The sequence below is a fragment of the Cricetulus griseus genome, chromosome 9 (genome assembly GCF_003668045.3).
Source record: "Cricetulus griseus strain 17A/GY chromosome 9, alternate assembly CriGri-PICRH-1.0, whole genome shotgun sequence".
In the NCBI taxonomy this organism is placed as follows: domain Eukaryota; kingdom Metazoa; phylum Chordata; class Mammalia; order Rodentia; family Cricetidae; genus Cricetulus; species Cricetulus griseus.
This window is the reverse complement of record NC_048602.1, coordinates 22112782-22126297: the sequence shown is the minus strand read 5'-3', so window position 1 is coordinate 22126297 and position 13516 is coordinate 22112782. Positions and strand designations below refer to the sequence as shown.

The following is a 13516-nucleotide window of genomic DNA, read 5'->3' as shown; positions in this document are numbered from 1 at the left end:
ATATGGATTTTAGACATAGAGCAAAGGATTATCAGCATAAAATACACACCACCACAATAGTTAGAAAACAAGGAGGACTCTAAGAGAGACATACATGGTCCCTGGGAGAAGGGGAAAGGGACATGATGTCCTGAGAAAACTGGGATCATGGGGGAGGGGAGAGGAAGCCAGGAGAATGAGAAAGGGAGAAGAGGAGGGGTGAGGAGGACATGAGGGAGCAGGAAGGTTGAGTCGGGGGAAGAATAGAGAAGAGCAAGTTGAGAGATACCATAATAGAAGGAGCCATTATAAATCTAAAGAGAAATCAGGCACTAAGGAAATGTCTGGAGATTTAGAAAGATGACACCAACTAACAATCTAAGCAACAGAGGAGAGGCTACCTTAAATGCCCTCCCCTGATAATGAGATTGATCACTCTCTATATGCCATCCTATAGTCTTCATCCAGCAGCTGGTAGAAGTAGAAACAGACACCCACAGCTAAACACTGAACCAAACTGGAATCCAGTTGCAGAGAAGGACGAGTGATGAGCAAAGTGGTCCAGACAAGGCTGGTGAAACTCACAGACACAGCTGACCTGAACAAGGGGGAGCTCTTGGTCCCCAGACTGATAACTGGGAAACCAGCTTGGGACTCATGCAGACCCCAAGAACATGGATATCAGTGAGGAACCTCAGAAGTCCATGGAGCCTTTTGAAGTAGATCAGTACTTATCCCTAGCATAAGTATGGACTTTGGAAGCCAATCCCACATAGAGGGATACTCCCTGAGCGTAAACCCACATAGAGGTGCCTCTAGGCCCTATCCCAAAGATATGACAGACCCTGAAGACCCCCTGCGGAAGGCATCATCCTCCCTGGAGAGCAGAAAGTATATGTGATAGGCAAGGTTTTAGTTGGGATTTTGGTAGGGGAGGAGGGGAGGGAGAGGGAACCAGGGTTGACGTGTAAAGCAATCTTGTTTCTAATTCAAATAAAAAATGGAAAAAAAGAATTGATTGCTGAATGTAGTTCCTGGCTTAGACACAACACTGGGGAAATCAAAGCCTGGTGCCTGAGGAGGGCAGTACCTCTTATTCTGGGGCAACTAAGTACAACCATGCCTTGAGGAGCATGAGGAGAGCCTGCCTCCAGAGACCACGCCCTGGTTTCCTGTCCCTCCAGGCAGTTTCTATAACTCTGCTCATAAGAACAGTTGTAGCCTCCAGGAGGAGACGCAATGATGTACACCTTCACAGCTCTGCTCTGCCTGGGTGAGATGTGGAGATGGCGAGGGCATACTTTAGGCTGGGAACCCTGGCCCGCACTCCAGCACTGGCCCATCAGGAAATCCTAGGGTCTCAGGATTCTAAGGGGGAGAATCTTCTCAAGCTACAGGGACAAGCACCTCACAGGTAACTCTCTTCCAGGACTAACTCTTGGCCATGAGACACCAGTGCTGGCAGGTGAGTGTTTGCAGCTGTCCTGACCTGCTGCACCTATAGTATCCAGGAGCCGTGCCTGGACAATGAGGATCGGAAACAAGACCCGTGTGCTGATCGTGGGTTTGGATGGAAGGTCATGGGGGTGACACCTTCAATCTGAGAATGGATGTCTTTGATCCTAGATATTCATTTCCTTGCAGGGACATTCCCTAAGCCTATCCTCACAGTGCAGCCAGACTCTGTTGTCTCCAAGCACACTAATGTGACATTCTTGTGTGAGGGGACCACAGGAGCCAAAGAGTATTGTATCTACAAAGATGGAGGTCAATACACACACTTTATACAGTTTCTCAGAATGAGAAAAAAGTCTCAGAATGAGGCTGAATTCTCCATCTCAAAAACTGACGAGCACCATGCAGGACAATATCACTGTTGCTGTCAGAACTATGACGGACAATCAGAGTGCAGTGACTCTGTGGAGCTGGTGGTGACAGGTGAGAGGACAAAACTCTTCCTATCCTAAGGCTTCTCTGTCAAGAATTGAGCCTGTTCTCAAGGGGCCCCAATACTTCTCAGCCCTGGAGGATAATGAGACCTGACAGATTTAACTGATTCTTGTTTCTCTCCTAGGAGCCTACAGTAAACCCAATCTGTCAGTCCAGCCCAGCCCGGTAGTGACTGAAGGAGGGAATGTCACTTTCCAGTGTGACTCAAGGGAGCAATTTGACAGGTTCATTCTGACTATGGAAGGGCCACAGAAGCTCTCCTGGATGCAGGGCAAACAGTACAACAACTCTGCTGAACTCTTCCAGTCTCTGTTCTCCGTGGGTCCTGTGACCTCCAGGCAAAGGTGGACATTCAGATGCTATGGCTTTGACAGGAAGAGACCACAGGTGTGGTCAGAACCTAGTGACACCCTGGAGCTCCTGATCTCAGGTGAGGGAGCTAAAACGTTCCACAGAATGATGTTGAAATGACACGGGCACTGAGGGATGCCCGGTAGTTGGTGTGTGTGAGGGGCCAGGGCTCTTTAGTCCATTGACACGGGTCATTGGAGATAGAGGGATCCAAGATACAGACTCCAAGAAAGAAAGCGGAAAAACCCAGGAGCTCCAGAGTGAGTAAATCTTCATGGGTCTTTATGGAACTCATTATTAGGGGAACTGCCAATCACAAGCGACTGCATTTGTGCTACTTTCAAACAGACCCACCCCCTTCTCTCCTGTTTCCTTGCAGGGACCCTCCACAAACCCACCATCAAGGCTGAGCCAGGCCCTGTGATCGCCTACAAAAGTGCCGTGACCATCTGGTGTCAGGGGAGCCTGGATGCACGACTGTACGTTCTGCATAAGCAGGGAAGCCCCAAACACTGGGGCACAGAGTCCCCAGAGGGCTTTGGGGAAAGGGCCAAGTTCTCCATGCCTTCTGTGACAGAGGAACATGTGGGACACTATCAGTGTTACAGTTACAGCTCAGCTGGCTGGTCAGAGCCCAGTGACAACCTGGAGATTGTGGTTACAGGTGAGGGGACAGTCAGCGTCTCAGAGCCAGGCTCTGCCCTCAGTATTCCCTCCTCACAGCCTAGCCCTGGAGAACACTGTGTATGTGTGAACCCCTATAACAGACTTTCTCCTTCTCACTCTAGGGTTCTACCACAATAAACCAATCCTGTCAGCCCTGTCAGGCCCTGTGGCAACACTAGGAGGGATCCTGACTCTTCAGTGTGTCTCACAGGATAAATATCAAAAGCTCATTCTCACCAAGAAAGATGAGAAGTTCTCCAGCTCCCTGGAGGACTCACAGGATATATACACTCATGAACACTCCACAGCCACATTCTCTATGAGTCCTGTGACCCCAGCCCACCGAGGGATATTCAGATGTTATGGTTACAGAATGGATACGCCACAGTTGTGGACAGTATCCAGTGATCCCTTGGAAATACACATCTCAGGTGAGTCAGTCACATCATTAACCAATTGTTTTGGGAAACACTAAGCTCTTTGCCAGGACATTGAAGCCCTGGGAAGTTGTTAGTGGAGAGAGACTAAAGAAAGACTCTGCTTTCTGAGCCAGAGCCCCACAGCCAGGATGAGGCAATGACATGTGCAGGGTAAGAAGGGATATGATATGTGTTTGGTTAAAAGCTGCTCCTCAGACCTTAGTCTGTCACCTTCCTTCTAGGGCTGTCAAAGAAGCCCTCTCTGCTGACTCTTCAAGGTCATATCCTGGACCCTGGAAAGAGTCTCACACTGCAGTGTTGCTCTGACATCAACTATGACAGATTTGTTCTGCACAAAGTGAGGGAATCTGACTTCACCCAGAACTATGGCCAGAGGACACACTCTGGCCTCTCCTTGGCCAATTTCACACTGGGCTCTGTAAGCAACTCCACTGGAGGGCAATACAGATGCTATGGTGCACACAACCTCTCCTCTGAGTTGTCAGCTCCCAGTGATGCCCTGGACATCATGATCACAGGTGAGGAAACACTGAGATTTCAACAGGTCACAGCCTTTGCATAGCCTTTCATGGGGAGCCTGGGAGGTGATGGCTAGGACAAGGGACAGAGAAGTTATGCAGGAAGAGATGGAGAGACAGGAGAGCAGAAGAGGAACTCAGTCAGAGAAGACAGACAGAGTCCAAGATGCTCAGGGAAGATCCTGGTGAGGTCTCAGCTAGGGAAATAGAGGCAGCCTCTCACCGTCGTCTCTCTTCTCCCCAGGGCAGCTTCCATTCACTTCTTTCCTCTCAGTGAAACCTAACTCAACAGTACATCCAGGAGACAATGTGACCTTCCTATGTTGGTCAAGAAACCCAACAGACAATTTCATTGTGTACAAGAATGGAACAGACCATCAGCCCAAGCAACTAAAATCAAAGTTCCAAGATGGTCATTTCCAGGCAGAATTCTCCATGAGTGGTGTGACCTCTACCTTCTCAGGAAGGTACAGGTGCTATAGTTCTCTTGACTCATCACTCCACCTGCTGTCGAATGCCAGTTCCCCTGTGGAGATCACTGTCTCAGGTGAGGTGATTCTGACTTCTCAGAGTGACTTAAAATCCCAACCCTAGATGAGGTCTTGACTGGGGTGTGATTATGGGGACGACAGTATGGGTTAGTCAGAAGACACTTTCCCTGACAGAGAAGTGGATGCCAGTAGGCGTTCTTCAATTATTGTTCACTTCATATTTTGTTGCACTCTAGGATTGGGGTAGACAGCATGGGGATCCTGGCGATGTTACAGGGCAGATATAGAACAGTGAGCAGAGTCAGGATCCCTGTGTTAGCATCTAACCCTCATCTTCTTCTTGTTCTGTTTCCTAGAGTCCATGGAAGTCTCCAGCCATCAACCCTTAAAGCCCACAGAAGCTTCCAGCCGTCCACCCTTAAAGCTCATGGAAGCCTCCAGTCCTCCACCCTTAAAGCCCATGGAAGCCTCCAGCCCTCCACCCTTAAAGCCCATGGAAGCCTCCAGCCCTCCACCCTTAAGGCCCATGGAAGCCTACAGCTGTCCACCCTTAAAGCCCATGGAAGCCTCCAGCCCTCCACCATTAAGGCCCATGGAAACCTCCAGCCCTCCACCATTAAGGCCCATGGAATTCTCTAGCCTTCCATCCTTAAAGCCCATGGAAGCCTCCAGAATTACACCCTTAGAGCCCAGGGAAACAGCTGGTAAGTATCAGGCACTGCTGTGGAGGATATCTGCTCCATCTCCAGGCTGCCTCACAGTTCTTATCCCAATGAAGTCCTCATTTCTTGAACATTCCCGCTTTTGAGTGCAAGCAGCAATCCCAACACAGACCTGAGTAGCCCAGGGTTTAGTTTACACTATAGAAGATGACATCGAAAAAAATTAAAAAACAAAACCAAAGCAAAAAAATGGCTGGGCGTTGGTGGCGCATGCCTTTAATCCCAGCACTCGGGAGGCAGAGGCAGGCGGATCTCTGTGAGTTCGAGGCCAGCCTGGTCTCCAGAGCGAGTCCCAGGATAGGCTCCAAAGCTACACAGAGAAACCCTGTCTCAAACCCCCTCAAAAGAAGATGACATCCAGAGAGAGATGTTTCGACTCAAACTTGGGAATGAGGGAGGAGTGTTAGGTGGAGAGCAGGGACCCCCAGACACTCACCTACTCATCCTTCCATGAAGGCTCTGAGAATAAACCTCTCCCTGCATGGAGTCCAGCTCCAGAGGGTTGGTAATGACTGTGATGGATGGTGGGGTCCAGATTGGCAAAGGCCAGAAATGGGATTGATATATCAGGTTCTGGAGATGGTAACAGGGACAATCCCTTCCCTTTCTGAGCTGGCTTCTGTTTCTCTGAGCATAAAGGGGGAAAGCCTTGGCTACATACATAATTTTTTATGTGCTGGCTTTGATTTTGCCCCTTCCTGATAGATGAGGCCTTTAAGAACCTGGTTGTCCAGTGTCCCACAGTGGTGGTGACAGGTACAAGGATTGGGCACAGTACCATGGCAGTAGTCTTCCCTTCATCTCATGTTGCACAGCTGTTGGGGAGAACATTGCTGTGAGCCTGAGTCCCTGGGTTCAAATCTCAGCTCTGTCACTTCCAAGTAAGGGGATCTCAGGCAGGTAAACTGACTTGATAGGAAGACAAACAATTCCATGCCACATCACTGTGGGGATGGGAGATGATGGGTTAAAAGACTGAGCATGGGCCTGGCACACAGTGGTTGCTCAGGTAAGTAGCAACCATCTTACTCCTGATGTCACTTTTGCCCCAGGACTTGAATGTTTCCTGAAAGCTCTGGTTTGCGTGTCTGTGGCCTTCGCCCTGTTCCTCTTCATCCTCATTTTCCTTCTTCTCAGACGAAGGCAACAGGGGAAAGTCAGGAAGGAAGGTGAGTGACCTGGAACTCAGATGGTGGTAGGTTCCCCTAGGGATCATTCAAGCAGGGCAGCAGGACATTAAGACCAGGGAAATGTCAACTGGGGCAGGGTAGTGAAAAAGTCTTGCAAATCTTAGATCAGAAAGCACATGATATCAGAACCTGTGAGATTTTAGCTGTTCTGTGGGATTGACCATAGCCTGGGACATTTGCTAACTCATCCATGTGCTATAAAGACCTCTTCCTTCCTTGCCCAAGAATCCCTGGGAGAAGAGCTCAGCAAGCTCCTAGCCCAGACACTGCTTTTCTCTTTCAGCCCAGAAAGAGAAACTTCCTGCAAGAACTGCAGAACTAGTAACCAGGTCAGAGGCTCCCAGAAGAGGTAACCCATGGCCATAGACATATCCGGCCTACCTGGAACAATTTGATGTTAATTGACATCTTCTTTTCTTTCCAGATCAATACCAGCTGCTGCCACCCAGGAAGAAAACATTTGTGAGAAACAGAGGGTCCTGGGGAAGGAGATGTCTGAGGAGGACTCAATACTTCAGTGGTGGTGGAGGGGCTCTGGGGTCTTTGCTGTTTGGTCTTCACTTCACACTATGAACTCGAAGATATCAAAACATGACCCATTCTCCATTCCACTTGTGGCTATGCAGGAAACTAGGGTTCTGAGTTGTCCCTAGACTCTGCCCCCAAAACAATGTTTGTTTTTCTATGACAGATGCTTCCATGGAGGACATACATCCTGAGCATGGTGTGGGGATGAACAGTTCGGTGAGGACCCTGTCCCTATCTACAGTACTAAGAACTTAGGGCCCAGAGAGGTCCAAGAGTTATTCTTACTTTCTCAGCTTTCATCAACATCCTCTACCACTCCCTTCTGTGAGCACCATCTGCCTCCCATGTGCTTTGGCCTCTGGCTTTCCTGGGAAGAGCTGGTTCCTCCCTCATGTCCCCTGTCAGGCTCCTCAGCATCTGTCTGGTTTTTCATATGCACCTAGGAACCCAGAGATCACAGGACTAGATGAATCCAGATGCCCCTTTCCCTCTAGTCACTCACACATCTGTCAAATAAATCCTCTTCCTTACCAGGCTTCCTGCAGGGATTAGAGTTAGTGCCAAGAGCACATTCCATAATCAGCGTCAGGCAATATGGTAATAAATACAGAGTGCATGCTGTATAACGTGTTCCAGAAAAACAAAGAAGAACAGAGGGTGAAGTGTTTGGGGAAAGAAAGGGCCACTGTGAAGTACAAGGGAGTCCCCCGAAAAGTGTCTTCTGAGGGGGAAACTCACATGGACAAGTCCAGAGTTACATTTAAGGGACCAGCAACTGCAGGCAGGGGACACAGCAGGACAATATAAATTGGGTAGAAATATGGGGTTGAGTTTTGCAGGTCATGTTATGTGTATGGATGTTTGTCCTGCATGCATATCTGTATAGCACATGTCTCCCTAGTGCCACAGAGGTCAGAAGTGCACGTCAGATACCCCGGAACTGGAATTACAAATGATTGTTAGTCATCGTGTGGGTAGTGGAAATTGAACCTGGACGCTCTTCAAGGGCACTCAGTGCTCTTAACCACTGTGCCATCTCTCCAGCCCCCAGAATCACGAGTTTCTAGAAGTTGGATTGTGTGGCTGGAGGCAAGAAAACAATTTTATAGTGTAAAGATGAGGACAGAACTGTAGTATGGAAGCCTAAACAGTTCAAAGTTCATGCTGTGAAAAACTGGCCAGTGGAGATCCCCAGGACAACAGTGGGACATCTGTACCTCTTTATTTCTCTGCTACAGAGACCATCTGAGATAGGCCAGTTGGAACACATATATGCCAATGTGAACCTCCCCAGGCTCAGGAGGGCTGGAGCTGTCCTTCCTTCTGTCATGTCAGGAGAATTCTAGGACACAAAAGAAAGACAAGCTGAAGGTGGCAGATAGATGGACACTCAGTTGCGTCCTGTTCCTCCCTAGCCCTGCATTTCCCCCAGGCCATATAACTTCCTTTCAATCTCTCCTTCTCCAGGCTGAAATATCTGAAGAGCCTCAGGATGTGACCTGTGTCCAGCCCTTCCGAATGACACTCAGACAGGAGACAGCTGTATCTCCTCCCTCCCAGGCAAAGGAGGTCCCAGAGGAGTCAACATATATACTGATCTGGCAGCCATCAATCCAGGGCCATTCCCAAGAACAAAAGTGAATGACTCTCTGCTTGCAAGAATGCGTACCATAGACCTGTAAGCAATTGTGTCAGTTTTGGGGAATCTGCCTGCAATTTAACTAACTTCACTCATTTTGGAAATAAAGCAGGTGATTTTTCAATTAGCAAGTGACATGTGATTAAATATACGAGGGTCCCTAAATTGACTACTAATTTTAATGACATTACTCATCAAAGCCATGAAATAGGAAAGTTTACACGCATAGTTGCCCAGACCCATAATCCCATCTCAAGGGAGAATGAGGCAGGGGAATTGCCTTTGTTTTGTGGACATCTTTTGATACCCAGTGAATTCCGTGCTAGCTTGAGGTACAGACTGGAACATTGTTCAAACATTAGCCACCAAAGGCCAGATGTGTTGGTACCTACCCTAAATGCTAGCACTTTGGAAGTGTTGACAGGAAGACCAGCTGGTCAACATAATTCGTCTTTAACTACACACCATAGGAGTAAGAGGCCAGGCTAGAGCACACTAGGATATTTTAAAATAAATAAGTGAATAAATAAATAGGAAGGGGTCAGTAGCCAATCACTAAGCAGGTAGAGACTGCATAATTCTCAGAGTCTGAGGCCAAGCTGGTTCACATATTAAGCTCAAGGACATAGAGAATACCTGTCTCAAAAATAAGTAAATAATCTAGGGCCAATGAGATATTTCAACTGGTAATTCCCTTGATACTAAGCCTGATATCCTAAGTTTAATCAACTGGATACACATAGTTGTAGGAGAAAACTGACTCCCAGGAGTAGTGCTCTGACAAACACTTAACTCCTTGGTGTGCTCTGACAACCACTTAACTCCTTGGTGTGCTCCCCACAATGAAAAAGTAAATAAAGTAATTGAAAAACTAAAAATAAGTGCAAATAGAATCTGGGTTTGCTGTTGTGGACCTTTAACCCCAACAATTCTCATCACACAAACAAGAAAATGTAGTATTACATTGGTGACAGAATGCAATAGTTTGAGAAAGAATGCCTTTTCCTGTGTATTTAGATAATTGGTTTTTCCAATGGTATTGTATTTGTATTGTATTGAAAAATTCCCAAGGCTCATGATTTAGAAAGACTAATTCTCTGTTTGCTAGTGGTCATTAGCTGACAGTAGTTGTCTGTCTAAGCATGGAACACCACGAAACATTTCCCTTCCATATTAAATGTTCTTTTATACTGCATTGTTCTGATCTCATTCACGTTTGGAAATAGAATCAAGCCATTTCTTGCGCCAGTTCTAGGAGAACTGATCTCATTGGTGACATCCTGGTATTTTGGCTTTTACAATCGTTCTGTTCCTTCTTTTGTGATGTTCTTTGGGTCATGTGATGTAGATGTATCTGTTGGGACTGGAATACCCATGATCTATTGATCTCTGCATTGTACACACTTGGCTTTCTGTGATTACCTCCAGTTGCCATGAAGGTAGGCGTTCTGGATTGATACTCTGAAATGATATCCACACAAACATCAACAGAAATCTGATTCGGCAGGTTGTATTCACATATATGATCACACACATGTACCAATATAGACTAATGATAAGCAAAGGGGAAAAGGTTATCACTTTGAGATTGGGGGCATTGGACAGATTCGAGGAATGGCCTCAGAGAGGGATAAACAGCAGAAAGTGAGGGGAAAAGTATGTAATTCTTTCAGTGAGAAACTTTAGAAAGATAGGAAGTAAAAAACACAGCAATAGAAGACATTCCTTATCTCTGTGGAGCCTATGGTAAACTCACCAAAGTTTGATGAAGTCTATGAATTGATTGAAATCTTTGAATAGGCTTTATTGGTGTTATTCATATGAAGACGTGAAGAAGCAAATGAAGCTGTTGATAGGATACCTGGCCTGTTGAGTGATTACATGGATATGCGTCATTTGGGTGGAGGCATGGGAGGAGATTGACAGTGAATATTGCTACATGTGTATATCATTGAAGGGGAAGGAGAAATAATACAAGGGGCAGAATATTGGGCATGGCAGCAAATGTTATCTACTGTGCATAACACTGATTTTGCAAATGTGAATGTTGCAACATGCACTAGGTCTATAAAATACTGGGCCTGTCAGAAGTCAATTATGGGTCAGGTAAGGACTCATGGACCTCTATCATGAGCTATTTAAACTCTCCAGCCTTTGATCGAGCTTTTTTTTCCTTTTTTGCCAAATTTAAATTAAAAATATTATTTTACACACCAATTTTAGCTTCTTTGATCTCTTTTCCTCCCCCTCCCACCACCATCACCTCATCCCAACCCCATCCACTCCTCAGAGAGTGTGAGGCTTCTCCTGGGGGATCATCTAAGTCTGTCACATCATTTGGGAAAGGACCAAGCTCCCCCATCCCCGTATAAAGGCTGAAAGAGTATCCATCATAGGTAATGGGCTCCAAAATGCCAATTCATACACTAGGGATAAATACTCATTCCACTGCCAGTGGCCCCATAGACTGCCCGAATTCCCCAATTAATACCCACATACATGGATCCTAAGACACAGGCCGTTCCTACATAAATTGCAGGAAGAGCAACCCCCTGATTGATCAAACTTTTAAAATATGAGTATGTACTATAACTGTAGGTGGCAACTATACCTAGTAGCCAGATAAGAAGGGGATTAAGAGAAAACAGAGATAGTGAATGTGGTTAGAGAATTTCATAAAACACCACATCTGATTTCAGGTCATAATTTGGCTTTGGCTGGCACTGGGATACCCTGGAGGAGCAATCCAAGACCATTTGGTGTCATGGAACTCTGGCGGTTACTGTCACCCACTCCTTAGAAAAGAAATTCAAGGGTTTGAGCAAGACCAGCTGAATAGCATCTTGGGGCCAAAGCTTAGTTTTGATCCTTTTCATGAGAGGTGATAATGTAGGTCTATATCATTGTTTCCATCATAAAAGCAGTGGCTTGTAAGAGAGCAGTGACACCTTTAGCTCATGGTGACAAAGGAATGAACACTCAGTGGTCCTAAGATCAACCCTGCCCAAAAGAGTGAAATATCCTGTTCTCAGGAGTCCCCATTACATTCGAGCCCTGGATGGTGTCACCTGCTACTAGAAATCAACAGTACCCTGTGCCTGTAAGCATTGTCCAGTCAAGTGGTGTCCTGGGTGTGACTATGATACTCCATTGTGTGTCTGAGTACATTCTGGGAAGCTTCATTCTGATCAAGAGAGGATAACAGCTCATGGGTGTTGTATCACAAGCTCAAATCAAATCCAAAATGCATATTATGTTCCTCCTGGACCAACAGATACAGACCCACACATGTCGGCATGCAGATTCTACAATGATTGTAAGAAAAAAACACCAATGTGTTCAATATCCTGTAATCCACTTAAGGTTCCTCTCACAGGGGAGTAAGTCCTAATCCTGAAAAATTATTTCAAGACATGAAGCTGTTTCTGGGATCCCTGTTCTGAGGAGAGGCACAAATGGAAAGTGACTTATGGAGCTGAGTTCTCCCATGTCAGACTGTGAGAGCAAGGCAGACATGCCTCAGAGGTTTTGAGAGGGCTGATGCAGAGGAAGAATGAACACACTTCTCTTGGCCTATCAACCCAACAGGATTCTCTAGGAATTCACCACAAATGAGCCAAAAAGGATCTTTCCTGGATACTCGAGATGCTGGCACTCTTAATGTCTTTCTGATGTCATTTGTTACAGACTAACTCTGTCCAAATGTGGAGAAACATGGCTCCTCGTATTCCCTAGCCACATCTCTAGACTTGAAACTCCCAGGATGACTTCTTCCTGGCTTCCGTGAGCGGTTCATGGGAGAGAGCAAAAATCCTACATTACACACAGAGCTCTGCACACAGACTGCTAAAAAACCTGTCAGAGATGAACAGTCCATCCAGTCAAGCTTAGAGTTGACACTGGTGCCACTGGGGGATTCCAGATGGCGAATGACAATAGAAATGGTTGGATTCCTGGATGAACAGAGGATGAATAACAGTGTGGTGGGAATGAGAAGAAACACAGAAACACACATTTTCAGATTCAGGTCATGGTGAGATTTTCAGCTGAGAATTAGGTAGGAAGCTCATTACTCACCCTTCTCTCTTACACAGCTCTCAATAAAACCTTCTCTGTCTGTGCAGCCAGCCCCCCCATGGTGTTCTTTGAGAGAACTCTACTTAGCCAGTAATGAAGCTGGATGGACTGTTTCTTCCTGTCTTCCTGTCCAAAGAGAGACACAAAATCCTAACCTGAATATTAGTGATTTTTCACCCTTGCATTGAGAGAAAAGCATTCATAAGCAACATGAGTTGGAGACACGGCTCAGGGGTTAAGAGTACTGGTTGTTCTTACAGTTCAGGCTCACAACAACCATCTATATTAGAATCTGATATCCTCTTCTGGCATGTAGATCACTCATAAATAAATAAAATTTTAAAAAGAATGGAAAATATTAGACTCCCTCATCTCTTGTGTGTGTGTGTGTGTGTGTGTGTGTGTGTGTGTGTGTGTGTGAGAGAGAGAGAGAGAGGGGGGGGAGAGGGAGAGAATGAGAGAGAGAGAAAGATAGAGAGAGAGATCTGTGTTTCATTCACAGTAACAGAGGGAAATGTGTTCTCTCAAATAGACAAAGAAAGAAAATTTGATTCAACGTCTAAAATGAGTATCTGCACCAAGTTGGTGAAAAACAGAATTCAATCACTGCCCAAAACAGTGAAAACCTGATGTACTATGGGTGACAAGGGAGTCATACCAACACAGGACCTATACTCAAGACACCATTCTATAGATCCTGCCCAAGACTGATCTTGATTTGGACAGAAACTCTCCTATATCCATCATTATCCTGTTCCCAACTCAACCTGACACAGACTATAGGGGAAGCTTTTAAACAGGCTTGAATCTAGAGAATGGAGACCCAAAACTCAACTCTGTAGCCAGTTGTCCAGTAAAATAGAGCAGCATAAAATAGCTTTAGTGTTATCATCACCAAAGTACATCCAAACTCTCTCTAAGCCAAATGCAGTGACCAGAGAGTTTAGAGGTATATTCTGAGGACC

At 46.1% G+C, this 13516-nt stretch overlaps 1 protein-coding gene across 1 annotated transcript in view; it reads left to right on the top strand.

The window, feature by feature from the left end:
* The first annotated feature begins 1265 nt into the window (after positions 1-1265).
* The window catches only part of LOC100774624 (leukocyte immunoglobulin-like receptor subfamily B member 3), a 29336-nt gene continuing 17085 nt past the window's right edge, over positions 1266-13516 (top strand). Inside the window, 10 exon segments of the mRNA XM_035449162.1 lie at positions 1266-1393; positions 1484-1539; positions 1624-1917; positions 2054-2359; positions 2660-2944; positions 3069-3377; positions 3608-3904; positions 4149-4517; positions 6170-6286; positions 6732-6769. Of these exon segments, the coding sequence (XP_035305053.1) occupies positions 1266-1393; positions 1484-1539; positions 1624-1917; positions 2054-2359; positions 2660-2944; positions 3069-3377; positions 3608-3904; positions 4149-4517; positions 6170-6286; positions 6732-6769 (2199 nt within the window).